Source organism: Pongo abelii, chromosome 7, assembly GCF_028885655.2.
Source record: "Pongo abelii isolate AG06213 chromosome 7, NHGRI_mPonAbe1-v2.0_pri, whole genome shotgun sequence".
Taxonomy (NCBI): Eukaryota; Metazoa; Chordata; class Mammalia; order Primates; family Hominidae; genus Pongo; species Pongo abelii.
In genome coordinates this window covers 128,460,668-128,479,793 of record NC_071992.2, presented here as the reverse complement: position 1 = coordinate 128,479,793, position 19,126 = coordinate 128,460,668, and the positions used below count along the sequence as shown (strand labels likewise).

General features: G+C 30.3%; 1 protein-coding gene across 4 annotated transcripts in view; it reads left to right on the top strand.

The window, feature by feature from the left end:
- Window positions 1-19,126, top strand: part of CSMD3 (CUB and Sushi multiple domains 3) — a 1,211,731-nt gene that overhangs the window by 1,133,266 nt on the left and 59,339 nt on the right. For all 4 annotated transcript variants that reach the window (XM_054518783.2, XM_063726791.1, XM_063726792.1 and 1 more), the window contains 5 exons: window positions 5,394-5,567; window positions 8,697-8,870; window positions 9,713-9,898; window positions 11,869-12,042; window positions 14,155-14,337. In XM_054518783.2, coding sequence (XP_054374758.2) covers window positions 5,394-5,567; window positions 8,697-8,870; window positions 9,713-9,898; window positions 11,869-12,042; window positions 14,155-14,337 — 891 coding nt within the window. The remainder of the gene's footprint in view (window positions 1-5,393; window positions 5,568-8,696; window positions 8,871-9,712; window positions 9,899-11,868; window positions 12,043-14,154; window positions 14,338-19,126) is intronic.

The following is a 19,126-nucleotide window of genomic DNA, read 5'->3' as shown; positions in this document are numbered from 1 at the left end:
CAATGTAATGTCTGTATTTAAGTACCTGTCTCCCGTTTTATTTCATAAGATTTCAACATGCATAAAACTAATTTCTATTAAAATTAAAAAAAAATTTTTTTGAACCTGATTTTAGGCAATTAGGATGTTTTCCCCTTAGAGTATTTATTATAAAAATCTTCAGTTAAAGAAACTGAACTAGTTCATTCTTCTTACCCTGCCTCTTTTATTATGAAAATATTATATTTTATGCTTTATCTCCTTTTTCAAAGATTTCAATGATTTATTTAATATTAAGAAAATAGTATGATTTATGCTATTTATGCTTTATTTTCTCTAAAATGATTTCAAGATCTGACAGCAAGTATTGAATTAGGTAATAATGAGAATTTTTCTGATGATTATTCACTTATCTGTTGGAAGTAAGGCAAGATCTTTTTGTTTACGAATTTAAAAATTGCTGATTATCATGAATAGAGTACTGCAAAATCTGTACAGTGTTTTTGTCTTTAAAATGTTACTGTTTAAGAATATGACACATGGCAGAAAAGTCTATACTTATATATTGTGTGGCTAATAAGCTTGAAAATATTCATAGAAATACAATCATTATTTGAAATTTCAAATGGTACAGTTAGAAGTTTTTGTTAAAATGTCTTTTTTCTCCTTCTCAGGCACATTTGTTAATAGTTATGCTTGGAAGCCCAGCAACAATTTCTTTATAAGAGCACACATTTTGAATATACACAGGGAACTCCTGAGTCCCTGGGGTCATTAATGGACCAGGCTCTGGCTAGAGATGGAGTTCCTCTCAGACTAGGGTCTTTCCTCTTCCTCTTTAAGTCTCACCTAGACAGAGCAGAGTGGTGAGGGTAGGAGTCATGATGTCTCCCACTGGATAAGGTTGGGCAGATGGATGAGGCCACTTCAATGACTATTGAAGAAAACAGAAAATAGTTAATGAGTTAAATGATTATGTATTAATATGTGATTATATAATGAAATAAAAACTCAAAAAAATAAAAAATCTTAATAGTTTGTAAACTGATTTTGGTTGTACTAATTTCAATTACAGATTACTTAGTTTACTTATGCATTTTTAAGTAAACTTAGTTTACATATAAATTTTTAAATTTATATATAGTTATATAGAAATATATATTTATACATACTCTTAAGTATTTAAATTATATATTACATGTATCTTTAAATATGTATACATTTATAAATAAATATATATTTAAAATACTATATTTAAATGATATATAATTTAAATACTATATTTAAAATATTTAAATGTATATTAAAATATTATATTTAAAATGAAGTATATTTAAAATATAGTTAAAATAAAACTAAATTTTAAAAGTATTTTAAATATACATATGAATTTGAAAATACTATATTTTATGGCCATATGCTGTCATGAATTGTTATTGTGTATTATATATTATTTAATATTGTATATGGTATGTGGTTTTATTCACCTAGTTAGAATCTTGATTCTGTTCTCTGGAAAGACAGGTCATAACAGGAATATTTATAAGAAAATATTGCCTCTTAGTCTAAGGAGACAAGATCATCCGTTGTAGAGAATACAGTGTTTATATACAATGAAATGCAAAAGGATGTTGGTAGGAGGAAAGTACAGTTACCAAACAAGCAAATCCCAGAATATTACACTGTGAATTGACCTTAAGGATTCATTCTTCTCAATTGGTTTGTGTAACCTCAAACACTTTTAGCTTAGAATGGCCATGAGAATGTGCTTATAATTGTTTCTCTAAGTATGGTGCATTTATTCCTGCCTTCCTAGTATTTTATTATGAATTTTTCAATTAAAGGAATTGACAGTGAACACCCGTATGCCTACCACCTAATTCTACAATTAGCATTTTTTTCATACTTGCTTATCACATATCTATCCATATTTCCAGGCCTCCATCAATCCATTAATTTATTTTTTTGATGCATTTTGAAATAAGTTGTAAACATCAGTATACTTTGTTGCCAAATATTAAGCATGCATACCATTAGCTAGAGTTCAATATTTGTACAAAGTTTTTTTTTAACTCTGGCAAAATTTATACGTAGTGAAGTACATAGACCATAAATTCAGTTAGATTAGTTTTGAGAAATGTATACATCCGTGTAACTAAACCACTATAAAGACATAGAATATTGCCATTACCTCAGAAAGTTTCCTTATGCCCCTTCATGGTCACTGGGCAACTCTCCTCCTCCATAACCTGAGGCAGTAACTATTTCGATATTTTCACCATATATTAGTTTCCCCTGTTCTAGAAATTCATTAAATGGAATTGCAAATTGTGCACTCTTTTGTATAAGGCTTCTTTTATTCTCTTTTATCTATGCTGTTGTGCATATCTGTAATTTGTTCCTTTTATTGCTCAATAGGATTCCATTGTACAAATATGCCACACTTCAGCCATTCTCTTTTTGATGGATACATGGGCTATGTCCAGTTTTAGGCTATTATGAATAAAGCTGCTATGCATGCTCATGTAAAAGTCTTTTTGTGGACATATGCATTCATTTCTCTTGAATACTCACAATAGAATACATGTGGGAGAGTTCTAGTTGTCTCCCATTCTCTCCAGCATGTGGTATCGCCAACTTTTTTGTTCTCTCCATTCTGTTGGATGCATAAAGGTATCCTATGGTATTTTAATATTTTTTGTCTTAATGAATACTAATCTTAAGCACAGTTTTTCATAGGCTTATTGGCTATTTGTAAAATTTCCTTTGTGAAGTGGTAAAGTATATTGACTTGCCTTTTTGTTATGAATTGTAGGAGTTCTTTACATATTCTTGTTACAAGACCTTCATCATTATGTGTTTTATAAGTATTTTCTCTTATTCTGTGACTTGCCTACTCATTTTTTAATAACATCTTTTGACAACCAGGAATTTTCAAGTTTGGTAACGTCTATCATTTTTGTTTTACTTTCTCTTTCTACAAGAAGCTTTATAGTTTTAGCTTTAACTTTTATATCTCCAATATTATTTTTAATTCGTATGTGTTATATAGTAGCATTGAGGAGCTTTTTTACTTGCACTTTGTATCTTGCACTATTTATTGAAAAAACTTCACAATAATTATTGAAATCATGTATGTAAATCCTCTAAATTTGTTCATAATTTTCAAAATCACTTTGGCTACCATAACACTTTGCAGTTTCATATAAATCTTATAATTAGTTTATCAAACTCTGCAAAGAGATTCTGGTGGGATTGAATCCTTTCATCAGTATGGGGAAAATTGACTTCTAAAAACATTGAGTCTTGTGATCCATGAACAGAGTACATTTGTTTGGGTCTTATTTTTTGTGTGTGTGTGCAATAGCAACATTTTGTATTTTTAGCATAGAATGTGCTATTGCTAAATTTATTCCCCAGAATGTTTTACTATTATAAGTAAAAAGTAAAATTGTTCTTGTTTAATTTTTTAGATAGGGTCTTGCTATGTTGCCCAGGCTGGTCTTGAAATTGTGGCCTCAAAAGATCCTCCTGCTTTGGCCTCCCAAAGTGCTGGAATTATAGGCGTAAGCCACTGTGCCCAACTAAAGTTGTTTATCTAAATTACATTCTCCAATTGTTTGCTGTCAGTATATAAAATATAATTATTCAAAATATTTATCTAATATTCTACAACCTTTCTAAATTCACTTACTATTTTAAGATGTTTTAAAAATATAATTTTCTACATAAATATTACCTGAGTATAGAACAGTTTCACTATTTTGTTTCCCAACATTGTGCTGTTTTTCTTCTTTGTGTTAATGTATTGCACTGGAGGGGTTTTAACAATGTCTTTATTGGGTTGAGAATGTTCCCTATACTCCTAATTTGTTGCCAGTTTTTTATCATGAATAGGCACTGCATTTTGCTATATACTTTTTCTGCATAGATTGAAATAATTACATAGAATTTTTTCTCTTTTATTATGTCAAAATTACAGTGGTTAATTTTTCATATTTAGCCAAATTTCATTTCTGGATAAATCCCAGATAATCATGATGTATTATCATTTATATGTCACTAGACTGATTTTCTAAAATTTTATTAAGGAGGTTTGTATCTCTGTTTATGAAGTACTTTGGTCCTTTATAATCATTTAAGGACTTTGGTACTTTTTAATTTTTTTTTTGAGGCTTTACTATTGGGGTTAATGATTACTTCATAAAATAAGACAATAAGTTCAAAGGTGATTTTTTCTTTTCTATTTTCTAAAAGAATTTGCATAAGAATTATTTTTCCCATTAAAAACTTGAATTTCCCAGCAAAAAAAAAATCTGTGGGAAGGTTTTTGTTTAAGAATTCAAGTATTTTAATAGATAAAAACTATTAATATTTTTATATTTTTATCTTGTGTTAGTTTTGGGGTGAGTTATAATTTTCACAGAATTTTTTTTCTTTTCTTCTGAAGTGTTAAAATATATTGGCATAAAGCTGTTTTTAGCATTCCCTTATTCTTTTAATTTCTTGAGGCTTTATAGTGATATCACTTCATTCCTGTTATTGACAATTTTATTCTCTCCTTTTTGGTGTTAATAGGGTTAGCTAAGAGTTTAATAATTTTGTTGCTATTTTTAGAGAAAGAATTTTTCACTTAGTTAATGTTCTCTATTGTTCGTAATCTTAAATATTTCCTTCTGTCTACTTATTTTGGCTTTATTTTTACATCATTTTGCTCCTTGCTTCTTCTTAACATGGAGTTTTAGGTCATTGCTTATATATCTCTATTCCTTCTACTAAAAGCACTGAAACTTATTAATTTCTTTAATAAGTAATGCTTTATCTGTACCTCTAAATTTTGATATATTTTCTTTCTTTTTTTTTTTTTTTTGAGACGGAGTCTTGCTCTGTTGCCCAGCCTGGAGTGTGGTGGCATGATCTCTGCTCACTGCAAGCTCTGCCTCCCGGTTCAGGCCATTCTCCTGCCTCAGCCTCCCGAGAAGCTGGGACTACAGGCACCCGCCACCACGCCTGGCTAATTTTTTGTATTTTTAGTAGAGATGGGGTTTCACCGTGTTAGCCAGGATGGTCTCAATCTCCTGACCTCGTGATCTACCCACCTCGGCCTCCCAAAATGCTGGGATTACAGGCGTGAACCACCGCGCCCAGGCTACATTTTCATTTTTACATATTGAGATATTTTATAACTTCTTCAAGACCCAAGTGTCACTAGACACGTGTCTTCTTTTAATTTGCATATATTTGTTGTTTTGCTAAATATTTCGTAGTTACCTTTATGTCATATAGTTATAATTGAATTATTTGTGGCTTGCTTTTAAGTCAACTTTAAAAGTTTGCTAATGTTCCGCATGTATATAAATATACAAATAAAACAAATCACAGTATTAAAAATATTACTTTATAATGCATTTCAGCGGGCCATTGTGGAATTCCAGAACTGATTGTGAATGGTCAAGTCATTGGAGAAAATTATGGATATAGAGACACAGTTGTATATCAGTGTAATCCCGGTTTTCGATTGATTGGTTCTTCAGTGAGGATATGTCAACAGGATCACAATTGGTCTGGTCAGCTTCCATCCTGTGTGCGTAAGTAAGCATGGCAAAAGCAATTAGAGACCTCTGATCTTTGGAATAATTCTAGTTTTTGTTAGGCAAGATGAATATATATATTATGTTGTTATATATATCGATATAAAGTAAATTTCCACAATCCAATTTGATACTGCTATGCAAAAGTCTTGAAAGTGGAATACGTTCAAGAGAATTTCAGTTATATTTTATCATGAAGATAATAAATTAAATTTAGCTCTTCTCATATTTAATATAAATATATAATATTGATAAATTAATATTCCTATATGGAAGACACATTATCAACACATTTGTAATTATAAGGATTTAAATTTCTAGAGACCACTGTGTAGCTGTATCAAGGTTTGTTACTATGTGATACTACAGAGCTTTTTATAGTGGAAAATATTTTGGATAAATATTATCTAACAATTATGGTGCTATTGTCATGACATCAAGATTACATACTGATGAAGCACAGTGGGGAAAATATTATCATTAGGCATGACATAAAGAACCTTTGCTCTCATTTCAGGTCCTCTGATGATTATGTGAGCTAATGCAGTGTTTAATCTCTCTAGGACCTAATTCCCTTATATAGAGAGTGTGTGGTTGAAGATGTTTATCATTATGTCATCTTTTAACCTCAAAATGCATTGCATTTTTAAATGTATCAAGATTACACATATGTAACGTAGCTATATTTTGTCTGAAAAAAATTAAAAATTATGAGGATGCAAAGGCATATGAATGAGATCATGAACTCTAGGGACTAGGGAGAAAGAATGGGAGAGGAGTGACGGATAAGAGATTACACATTGGGTACAGTGTACACTGCTCAGGTGACGGGTACACCAAAATCTCAGAAATTACCACTGAAGAACTTATCCATGCAAATAAACACCACCCGTTCCTCAAAAACTATTGAAATAATTTTTTAAAAAGCAGATAAAAAAGAAAATAAAAGTTTATTTTAAAGCACTGTTTACACTATTTTAAAATTCGTACAAAACATATGAATATATGTAATTTTAGAAATATTTTAAAAAGATCTCACCAGTTCAACATATATCCATGTGATCTTTTAGGTTGATTAGATATGAATTCACACATGAAGAATAAAGTGTATTTTGAAATATCTTTTCATTATTTCTTAAATATACCTGCTGTGCTTTGTGGTTTTAATGGATCTCTTCCTATATGTACATTGTGGATTTGGCCATTGTGCACTTACTATGACTGCTATATTATGAAAATAAAAATAGAGCTGAATAATGATAAACTCTAGTACATCTCAGAATCCCCGTAAGTATTTAGTGTTTCAGATCACAATCTATCCTACTTTGGATCTTAAAGTCAACTACATTTTTCTTATATTTTTCGTCTAATAATATCCATCTCCAGATAACTGACATTTATATTAAAATTATTATTAGTAAATAAGTACTGTAAATATGTTGTAATTATAATAGGATCATAGGATAAAGATTTTGAAAGTGTCCGATAAACAATACATGGGACTTTTAGTATGCGTTCACAGGAAATATTTCATTTAATCTGTTACCAATTGCATGTATACTTATAAATTCAGTCATTATACTGTTTTGATCCAATCCACAGAAATGTATAGAAATTCTAGTTTCATGGTAATGATAATAGGATACTAGAACATCTAGTTTCATGGTTATGATAATAGGATAATAGAATATCTAGCTAACAGTGAAAATCACTTTCCTAAGACACACCCATACACCACCCCCAAGCAAATTGATTGTCTGATGATTTAAAGACAGCAATATCCTGCTTGTGTCTGCCCTAGATATGTTCTTTTTCATTTATATTCAAGCATAGCCAATTAATACCACTGTTTTTCTTGTTGAATAATTGAGACTCTAAATGAGAATTGGCCCTTAGGGTAAAACTGGTTTCTTTATTGATAATTTTAAACAAGAATAAGATGCAGTTAAATTTCCAAATAGGTAGGTTGACATTAACAATACAGCTGAAAAATAATTGCTCTTGGGTCATTTCCTAAGTACTAAAAGTGACTGTGGTTGCTTCCTGTGCCCAATTAGGAATCACTATTACTGAAGTTGCTCTGATTAATAGAGTGAGATAATGCAATAAAACAGTTCATAGAAATAGTGTTTGGGGAAAGCCAGCACTATGTAAAATTTATAGTGGGACACAGCGTTAAAAGAACCTAATTAAGAATATTATTTCCAAGAAAAATTATATTATCAAATATCAATGATGAAGGAAAGAAGCTAGTAAGATTGATTTAGAGAATATTTTGAGAATATGTCTCAAAATATTAGTGAATATCCTAATGCAGCCTTTGTGTATCATTTTCTATTTTCTACATTTTGTAGTCACATTAATTTACTTCACAAGCACACATTTGCTTATCAATCTATTATTCATAAAAATTGGTTGTTCAAATAATATTGAAAGCACTATTTCAAAATTAAATGCAAAAAACTGCCTTTAAATATCCTCAATTATTAACTAGACAAGGAAAACTGGTTCAGTTTTGTTCTTTTCTACTTTTTAACTTTGTTTTTTAAAGCACAAGATCTCATTCTGTCATCCAGTCTGGAGTGCAGTGGCAAGATCATAGCTCACTATGATATGTATGCATAGCTATGATCATGCTCACTACAGCCTTGACTCTTCTCCTCAAGCAGTCCTCCCACCCCTGCCTCCCAAAGCACTGGGATTATAGGCATGAGTCACCACACCTGGCTAGTTTTGTTCTTTTCTGCTATTAGGTATGGACATGAGCTTTAATTATTCCCCAGATTTCTTTACATTTCAATACTCTGCTGTTTGCCTCCCCAAAAAAGTAGAGAGAAAGGATGAAATAGGTACTGTGAAACTTTAAATATCTATGTACCACTTGCATAAAATTATCACAATTTTAAATAATTATCTATTTACTAATATAATAATGCTGTTAGACTATTTTGACATTCTACTTTGTTCATTTACGTTAGTAAATATACTTTCCTTATATTTCCAGATAAAAAGTAGTCTTCTTTCTACTTTGTTTGAAATGATTAAGTATAATCAATAATGCAATAATTGATAACTAAATTTTTTTTTCTGTGTTTCCTTCCCTGTCCTCCTGCCACATCATATTAGCTGTTAGCTGTGGTCACCCTGGTAGTCCAATTTATGGAAGAACAAGTGGAAATGGGTTCAACTTTAATGATGTGGTAACATTCTCATGCAATATTGGGTATCTTATGCAAGGGCCAACAAAGGCACAGTGCCAGGCCAACAGACAGTGGAGCCATCCTCCACCTATGTGCAAAGGTAAATATCTAAGTATGTTCCCATTTGGGGCATGATAATAATGTTCACATAAACATCAGTGACACACTTAAAACAGCTTGAGCAGAATAGTAAAAAGTTTTTATCTAATAAAACAAAAAGCTTTAATACTGATGTCATCTCATTAACAATGCTTTCCTTTTTCTAAATTTGTAACTTATATTTTTAAAAGTTAAAAGTGGTAGAGTTAATTTCTAACTTTCTTTTGTAACTTATATTTTTAAAAGTTAAAAGTGGTAGAGTTAATTTCTAACTTTCTTATTTGTATCTGTTTTGTGACTGCATATAAAAAGTAATTGAGATTATTTTTACTTGCAATTTGCTTTGGTGTTTATTTTCTTTTTATGTTTCTGAAAACTATATGTGGGCCTGGCTTGCCATTACACCTGTATTGAGGCTTTATTCATTTGTTTAATCTATAGAAACAGATTAAGGAGAACTCTTCGATGTTTTTCCAGTTTGAAAAGAAGTATATTTCATATTGTCTGACAAAATACAACCAAATTATCATTTTCCTGCATGTTGTTTTCTTACAGTTCAACTATAGCTTAAAAGATATCATTTTTAAAATTCGTACTCAGCACAATACTTATGAAGTTGCTGTTTTCCTAATTGTTACCAAATTTTTTTCTTTCTTCTGTATTTTCTACCACATAGATTTCAGTCCATTTTCTAGATAATCCATGGGATTAATTTTATTATTGGAATCTGGTTGTTTGAATAAATTTACCTTTGAAACTAAGTATGTAAATTTCTAATATAAATCTATATAGATATATGTATATTATTCCAAACGTATGTTTCAAAATTTGTCATTTGTTTAGTGGTCAACTGTTCTGATCCTGGAATTCCAGCCAATTCTAAAAGAGAAAGTAAAATAGAACATGGAAATTTTACTTATGGCACTGTGGTATTCTATGACTGCAATCCTGGATATTTTTTATTTGGATCTTCAGTTTTGATATGTCAACCAAATGGACAGTGGGACAAACCTTTACCAGAATGTATCAGTAAGTAGATAATGTGAATTGTTTCTTGAGAACATGTCATGGAAACCATATGGATGTTTATCATCTTTATAAAACGACCTAAAGATATATATCACAGAGAAGCATATTGATTTTATTGTTTTACTGTTTTGAAATTATACTTTTCTATATTTCGCAAATTCAATGTCCAAATGTAATTTTCTTAAAATTAATGTGATAAATATTTATCTATCATTCTTTCATTTTGCACTTTGGAGCAGATAAAATATGAAAAGTAGTCATATTTCCTACTTTACAGTATTATCATCTGTAAGAGGCAACTATACGTTTATTCTGTACTAATATTTAATATTTCATTTAAGGCAAAATTAGTCTTAAACATCCATCATGGATTCAGGATATATGAAGATTTACACAAAGGGGTTACTTAAAACTTATTGATCTTAAATATTTGTCATATAGAGACACATATCCTTGTTAATGCAATAATTGTTAATATACATCATCTTTCTAGTCAGTGAATATCTAATAAGTGCATTTTGTTGTATGTTATGATAGGAGTTGTAGAATGTATATAAAATAAATTACAGCCAAGATGCTTACAAGTAACGCACGTAGTGAGAAAAATAATTTAGCAGATATAAATCAAACTTCTGTGAAGGCATAGAGGAGTGAACATAAATTCTAGCAATTCGGTCAATTGATAGGTCTCAAATTGAACTAGATCTCAAACAGTTGGTGAGTCTTGGACTTGACAGGGAAGAGAAGAACAATTTCATAGACTGAATGAATAGTGTGTGAAGAAATCGTTCATTTTTGGCAAATAATTTTTGATTTTAGTAAATTGCTAAATTATAAAATTATTTTATAATTATGTTTCATTTAGAGGATTTTTTTATGTTCATGGGGTGTACTTTATGAACACTTTGTGACAACATTCACGTACTAACGAAGAAACAACACTTTTGCTGTGTCTATAAAATTTCAGATTCTGTGCATATAGTTCAGTAATTTGGCCTGCTGATTAAAATTCATTTGACTTATTTGTGTTGACTGGTCTAATTATTTGAATAATTTACTTACTTATTCTTATGTAGCTACCACATTAAAGTTAAAAATCTTTTCATAGGACATGTAAACCTGAAGTTCTTCAGGTTTTCTGAGCTCTCATATGTTTTTTGCCTTATCATTTCCTATAGCTCTCTCTGGTAGAGTATTATATACTGAAAGGTTTTATTAAGTTTTTGTGTCCTCATGTGCTGTTTGATACTCTAGAGATATGTGACACTCAGTATTTCTCTGAGTACAACTAGCAGGGGACACACGTTAAATTCTGAAACTACCTATCACTCATAAAGAATATTCTATAATGTATTGACTTTTGATTCTGCTATGACTAGCAATGTTTTAGTTTATAAGCCACTATTGTCTTTGTACAGCATAATTTATTCATTACTGACTTGAAATGTAATGATTCTAGACTATATATTAAATTGTGAATCACAGATCAATCTTCATTGAATCTCTTGAACCCTCAAGTTCTTTTCATGTAATTTCTGTATTGCTTCACTTTAAATCCACATGGTGTCCTATGTCCTTACTTAGCAAATCCACATTAATCTTCTTAACTTTCACAGATTTTACCAGAAACAGATACAGTTCGAACTCGTACACATATATATGTGGACACACACTCATCACTCTCACATGTACAGATTTATCATAATCACTCAATCATTTTTAATGCTTACTTAGCTTACAATGTTGCTGTTAAACTCATCCTCAGAATGAGTAAGTTAACAGAACAGCTGTTATAGCTGCAAACTCCACTTTGTTTTTAAAAAGCCACCTTCAACATAGATGTTTGATTTCTGGAGGCTTTAGATGTTTCAGCAGAACATTTACTTCTGATATATTGTATAAACATGCTGGTATAGGTTATTCGATAGGAGATATAAAAAAATTTTATATTCAATAATTATGTATTGTAGTGATTGACTGTGGACACCCTGGCGTTCCTCCTAATGCAGTCCTGTCTGGCGAGAAGTATACTTTTGGGTCTACTGTTCACTATTCCTGCACAGGAAAGCGTTCCCTTCTAGGCCAGTCATCAAGAACCTGCCAATTGAATGGCCATTGGAGTGGATCACAACCTCATTGTTCAGGTACCACTTGGAAAATTGGACAATGTGTGTTGGAAATTACATTATTATTATTATTAGTAGTAGTAACATATACACAAAACAACCTAAAGACTTAAAATATATTTCTGTCTGAAAAATCTCATGAGAAAAGCTGAAACACTGCTTACACATTACTGGAATATGTGTAAGGCTATAGAAATGCAGGGTACTGATGTTGTAGATGATAAATTACAAGTATGTGTTTTGAACTGTGTTGCTAATTTAAAGAATTTATGGTTTTAGGATGCTACACTCTATGAAGTGCTTTTGTTCGTTAAAATGGTGAAACTATTCAAGCTAAAGTATCGATCCCATTTTAGCAGATACCACATATAATTTTCCTCAGAAGGCAATATTGTATCAGTGATTTTCTGTCAGAGTTCAGTTCTGTTTAACTTTCTAAGCAATTGATTACTTTAATGGTATAATTTTAAAATAAAGTCCAAAATGTTGTAAATTGAACTAATCTAATTTGTTTTATTAAAGATATTTATCTATCTTAATATTAATAAGTGACATATTGCTTAGAGTTATATTTGCATGAATTAATATTAAAGATATTTTAATTAATAATTTGTTCACAGAGTAAGTGTTTGGTAAATCTTTTCTGAGATAAATGTTTGAGTTACCACTTTTTTTTCAAAAATACCATTTACGTTTTAGATCTATGATGGCTCCCTAGTTGATACTATTTATTTTTACCCATCAACCAGATATTGTGCTTATTTTTCTGCCTTTTCTTTATATTTATATATTGTCCATTGTCTTTACACTACTTTGTCTCTGTGGATACCATTCTGATGACTTATTAGGAGTTGTTTTACATTATTTTCACTTTAGAGTTAAAAGCAGTGAAATGGTAAATTAACCCCAAATCTTTTAACTAGTGATTAATCCCTATGAAGTGACTGCCTGGGACTTTGAATGTAATCTACAGATTTAGAAAAACTATCATTTTTAATGTAACTATAAAATTGATTTTATGAGAATTAAAGTCTTATCTTGGAGTGACTCATAGTAAATTAACTCTCAGATAACTGCTTATACATGCGAACACACAGACTCACCCCCCGCCCTCACTCCACAATGTATTAGGAAACTGCTACTAAATTGAGTAATAAAATTGTACACAGATATTTAAAAGTGAAATACTAATCTTAACATTTTGTGTGGTTATTAATTTTACATCACATGAAAATAAAGACATATAATGAAGGATTCCAAATACACAAGGCATATAAAAAGGACGAATGGAAAGAACATTTCCAATGCTTATATTTTCAACCCTTCTCTCTCTCTCTCTCTCTTTCTCTCTCGCTCTCTCACTCTCTCTCTCAATGTATAGTAACATTATGGCAATTTTGATTAGGATTATTTAAGAAATGATAAAATGACTAGGTAAAGACTGAGTAAATCTTTAACACTAAAATCAAAAGATGAACGCCTAGTCATGAGCAATATTCTTATCAGAAACTTAAGTCAGAGTTTCTAAATTTTGGTCTTTTACATTTTATTTTTATGTTTTCATATATGAGGAATATGCAATTCATTCATCTTTGATCATTGGTCATTGGTAGAGAAAATAAGAGAGAGAAACCTAGACTATCAGAACTGTATTATAATATTTACATGTCCTAGCACACCACAGTTCTACTTTAACAAAAACAAGAAAAATATTATCAGTAATAAGGAAATTCAGAAAAGGAAACATGCAAATTGCAGAATTCAGATTTTTTTAAATTTTAGTTTTATAAGTCTGTTGTGATTTGAGTTCATAGTACTGTTGGTTATACATTTTCCATTAGCTTGGTTATTAACTAGGTTTTGGAAAAACTTATGAAATATCCTTAACCTATTTAACGTCTCCAGATTCACTGATAAAAAAAAATAACACTGTACTCTGCAACTATTTTCTTTTTCATTTACACTTTTTTTATGACTGGAGTCAGATAAGAAATATGAATTACAATTTTACTCAATGTATGCTAAAACACAGCATGCACAAAAACAAATGCCTACCAGGCCCTTGGACTAACTGATAAGCTTAATAAATGTTTATGGGAATTGGTTAACTTGAACTGTACTGCATTGCAGGTGATGCTACTGGGACATGTGGCGATCCAGGTACTCCCGGCCATGGCTCTAGACAGGAAAGCAGTTTCAGAACTAAAAGTACTGTACGTTACGCTTGTGATACTGGTTATATCCTTCATGGCTCAGAAGAAAGAAAGTGTTTAGCTAACGGCAGTTGGACCGGAAGGCAGCCAGAGTGCAGAGGTAATCTCAAGCAGAAATTAAATATATTGGAACCACTGGATTTTAGTGTGTATCTAAATCCAGATGAGTACTACTAGGAAAATTGCTCTTACTAGTTTATTCTGCCTGCAACTATGAAATAAAACAGTCGTATTCCCGTTATACTGACACCATCTCCTAAGATAACTATGACTGATAATTTTTTAAAAAAACCGTCATTGGTCATATATATGCAAACATTGTTCACAACATAGCAAATGTTTAGATTTAAAAAGTAATATATATTTGTTAAAAATATTTATTCTTTCCTCTTTACAGTAGTCCCTCACTTATCCATGGAGAATACGTTCCAAGACTTTTAGTGGGAGCCTGAAACCACAGATACTACCTAACCCTTTATTTCTGTGATTTTTCACATATACCTGTAATAAAGTTTTATTTATAAATTATGCACAGTAGAAGATTAACAACTATAATAGTAAAATACAACAATTATAGCAATATACTAGAATAAAAGTTATGTGAATATGGTCTCTCACTCAAAATATCTTGTTGGCCGTACTCACCCTTCTTGTGATCTTTTGATCTGATAACCAAGGCAGATATTAGGTGACTGACGAGTGGATATCATATACAGGGTAGGTACCCTGGACAAGGGATGATTCACTTTCCATGTGGGATGACCTGATATTTCATCATGCTACTCAGAACTTAAAATGTATGGGTTGGCTATTTCTGGAATTTTCCATATAATATTTTTAGACCATGATTGACCATGGCTAAGTGAAACTGCGGAAAGAATAGTGGATAAGGGGAGACTAGTGTACCTATATCATAGAGACAAGAGAAAATAATAGGTTTTTCTTACCCTAACATAACCTCAATGTCTGTCTTAGCTTCTAGTTTGTAGAAATGGAAAAATATAGAAACATACGGAAGTATGATTAAGATTTCTAATTGTAGAGTACAATTGTTAGTTACTGGAATTCACAACATTAGGGTGTTTGAGTAAAATTTTAATTGTTCTGACTCAGAGTTAACATAATTAAATCTTTACAAGAGAGCCAGTTGTGGCTCAAGCCTGTAATCGCAACAATTTGGGACACTGAGGCAGGAGGATCACTTGAGGCCAGGAATTTGAACCAGCCTGGGTAGGACCGAGCCTGAGACCACATCTCTACAAAAATTTTAAAAATTAGCCAGGTGTGGTGGCATATGCCTGTAGTCCTAGCTACTCCGGATGCTAAGGCAGGAGGATCACTGAGTCCAGGAGGCAGAGGCTGCAGTGAACCATGATTATGCTACTGCACTCTAGCCTAGGTGACAGAGCGATACGCTGTTTAAAAAAAAAAAAAAAAGAAAGATAAAAAGGAAAAAGAAAAATATTTTACAAAATTGACTAGTAAATAAAATGTTGCTGGAAAATTATCATATTGACCTTAATTGTTCTTTCTGTGATTATTTTATTGGAAAAACTAAACTTGTAAAATATTTTTAAACTTACTTGATGTTGTACCAAACATATTGGTTTTGTAAATAGAAGATAATTCCCAATCAAACTTTCCTGAGGGTTTTTTGATTGACTATGTTATAGAAATATTTGATTATGTTTAATATTTATATTCTAGAAAAGATAGTTATCTTTTTTTAACTGGGTCAGTTTTAATAATCTTAAGGAAGAGTTGCAACTTAGTTGATATAGGGAAAAGACTTGGAAAACATAGTGCTGAGTAAAATACAGTAAGAGAGACTAAACTCTTTATTTCTCAAACTTATTTTCCAAAGTCAAAGTCTTTTTAATGATGCTGTGGGCATCATTATACATGCAACATTGTGTGGGTTACATCTAAGTCAGTTCTTTGTTCAGCTGACCTACAAAATATTTAAAAGATGAAATGCAGACTTGTGCTGATATTGCTTTGTTAGCATGCATATTATGGATAAAAGGAGGACTATGAGTTGTAGCAAATACAATAGAATTAGTATTTTTCTCATAAGTGAAGCTCATACAAATCACTTACACAAACAGATTTTAGTAGATGAATGGACAAAGGATATGAACAGAAAGCAGAAATCAAAAAAACTATAACCTATAGAAAAAATTCAACAGAACTACTAATAAAAAAATTATGATTAAATATTAAGGTATCATTTTCACCTATTTTAAACATGGTAATATAAAATTCTTGTGTGCGGGAGCAGCAAAACTAGAACTTTAAAATATTTCAAGATGATTTTTATTGTTATATTTTGAGAGCAATTTGACAAAAATTGCTCTCAAAATGATAATGAATAGAATGATAAATATTCATGGGATATATCTATAGCTTCAGTTTATTACTCCACTTTTGTGGAAGGTTTTCCAAGGAAAATAGAAATATTAAAGAGAACACACAATTATGAAAATATAATTTTTATTTCTGTTTATAACTAGTAATAATTTGGAACAATCTTACACTAGGAAAAGTATTGCTTAAGCAATTTTATGTTTACATAATCTAATAGTGTATAGTCAATAAAATATTACAATATAGGCCATGAAGCAATATGAGTAAATGTACATTATATAAAACTTAGAAATAAGATTTAAAATTATGTACTATATTAGAACCATGAGAAATGATATTCATTTAAGAGAAAGTATGAAAGGAAATACACAAAAAAATAATACTAGGACAGAGTTGTGAAATTATTGGTATTTTTACTCTTTATTCCAAATGTTTTCTATTGTTGTCATATTACTTTAATAATTTATAATAAAACATGAAAGGTATTTTCGGAATGTTAAGGATAAAGCACATGTAAAAATAAAAATATTAAATAATGTGTTTAAGTGACTTCATTTAATCAATAGAGAAATGCAAATTTGAAGAATGTAACATTTTTGACAAACTGAGATTCTTTTAAATGATGGCAAATGGTGTTAGAGAGGAGGTGTGAACACAAGCAAAGTTTTATGCTATCAATGCAAGTGTGTATTGGTATAATATCTTTAGTGGTTCTGTGGCAATGTATTTCAAACAATTTAAATTTTTAATGTTTTAGGTATTTTTTATTGATGCATAATTTTACATATTAATGGGGCACATGTAATATTTTGTTACATGCATAAATGTGTAATGATCAAATCAGAATATTTATGATATCCATCACCACAAGCATTTATTATTTCTATGTGTTGATAATATTTCAGGTCCTCACTTCTAGCTATGTTGAAATGTACAATACACTGTTGTTAATTATAGTCACCCTATTAAAAAATGATCCAGAAATTATTTTAGATATTTATCTTAAAAATAGAACTAATGTACAGAGTTGTAAATATAAGTTCTAGTATGTTATATCAAAAAATCATAGAAAAATAAAACCAAGCCAAACTAAATGTTTTTCAACAGGGAATTGGTTAGGTAAATTATGAACTGTATGGAAAACCATAAAATTACTAAACTTTATGATAGAAAAATACCTTAATTGTAATTTTATGTAAGAAAAATAGAAATAAAAAAGAGTAGTTAAATTAATATTTCACTGTTGTATACTCTATACCTAACACAAAGCCTAGAATATTGAAATAATTATATTCATATTAATACATAATCATATATACATATATGCATATATAAATATCAATTTCTATTTTTCGGTGGTGGAATTTTAAGCAATCTTTACTTTATTCCTTGTACTTCTTTTTGTCATTTTAGAAATGACTACTTATTACTTTGATACAAGGAAACAAATGGTACCGTGATTTTTAAAATAAGAGATCTCTCTAGCAACAAAAGAAAGGCAAACATATAAAATATACTTTCTATAAAGATGCATCACAAAAAAATTCAATTAACAAACATGTATTACGCTTCAGCTTATTTCCTAGCTTGAATATGATTCAATGCTTTTATTATATACTATCAGCATAATTCCTAGGAATTTGTACTAGATGAACAATCTGCTATTAACTAGCTTTGTGAGATTGGGCAAGTTACTTAATCTTTCTGTGCCTCAGTTTCCTATTAAGAAATGGTGGTGATGTTAATACTAACTCAGAACATTTTTGTAAGAAGTAAATAATTTTGGAAAAGTTGTGGCTGTGACATATTAAGTGCTTAATGAATCTAAAAAAATGGTAACTCTCATTTTTATTAGATTATGTCTGTTGACTGCTGGGAAATGACTCTTGTGAGAAGAGATGGTTTGGTTGACTAGTACTAAATGTAAATGCAGGTTTATTCACAGGCAACAATAAATCATTTTTCTCCTTAATGTCAATATTGCAGAGGCAAAGTAGTTGCTGTTTCCTTTCATTGTATCCAGCAAGCTTTAAGCCTTCACTGATGATAGATGATGCACTTACCTTGTTTCATTTTAAGTTAATTTTACTTATGCTTAGTTCAAATAAAATGTCTGGATAGGAGAAATTTGTGTATTAGGTGTGGAGGAATTAAAGTCAAGAGAACAGAAACAACAGTATGATTTGGGCATATCTTGAAACCACCCTGATTAAAGAAATTCTTGATTTTTATTGTGTGGAAATTTGACTCGGCCTAGGTCTCTATTTCAAAATAAAAATTACATGACATTTTAAAACAAAGATGATGTTATCTCACATCCTTCTTGCATTACGTCAAGCTATGGACCATGATATATAACAAGTAAACATGACCAAAATTTTATTTCAGAAAGGCACTAATGCATTTAGAAGAAAATAATCATGCTTAACAACAAAGTAAAAATGTCTGCTATTATCATAGGTTCTGCTTAAAATATTATCTAGAGTTTGATTTTTATGTATATATGTAAAATGGGTAAGGTT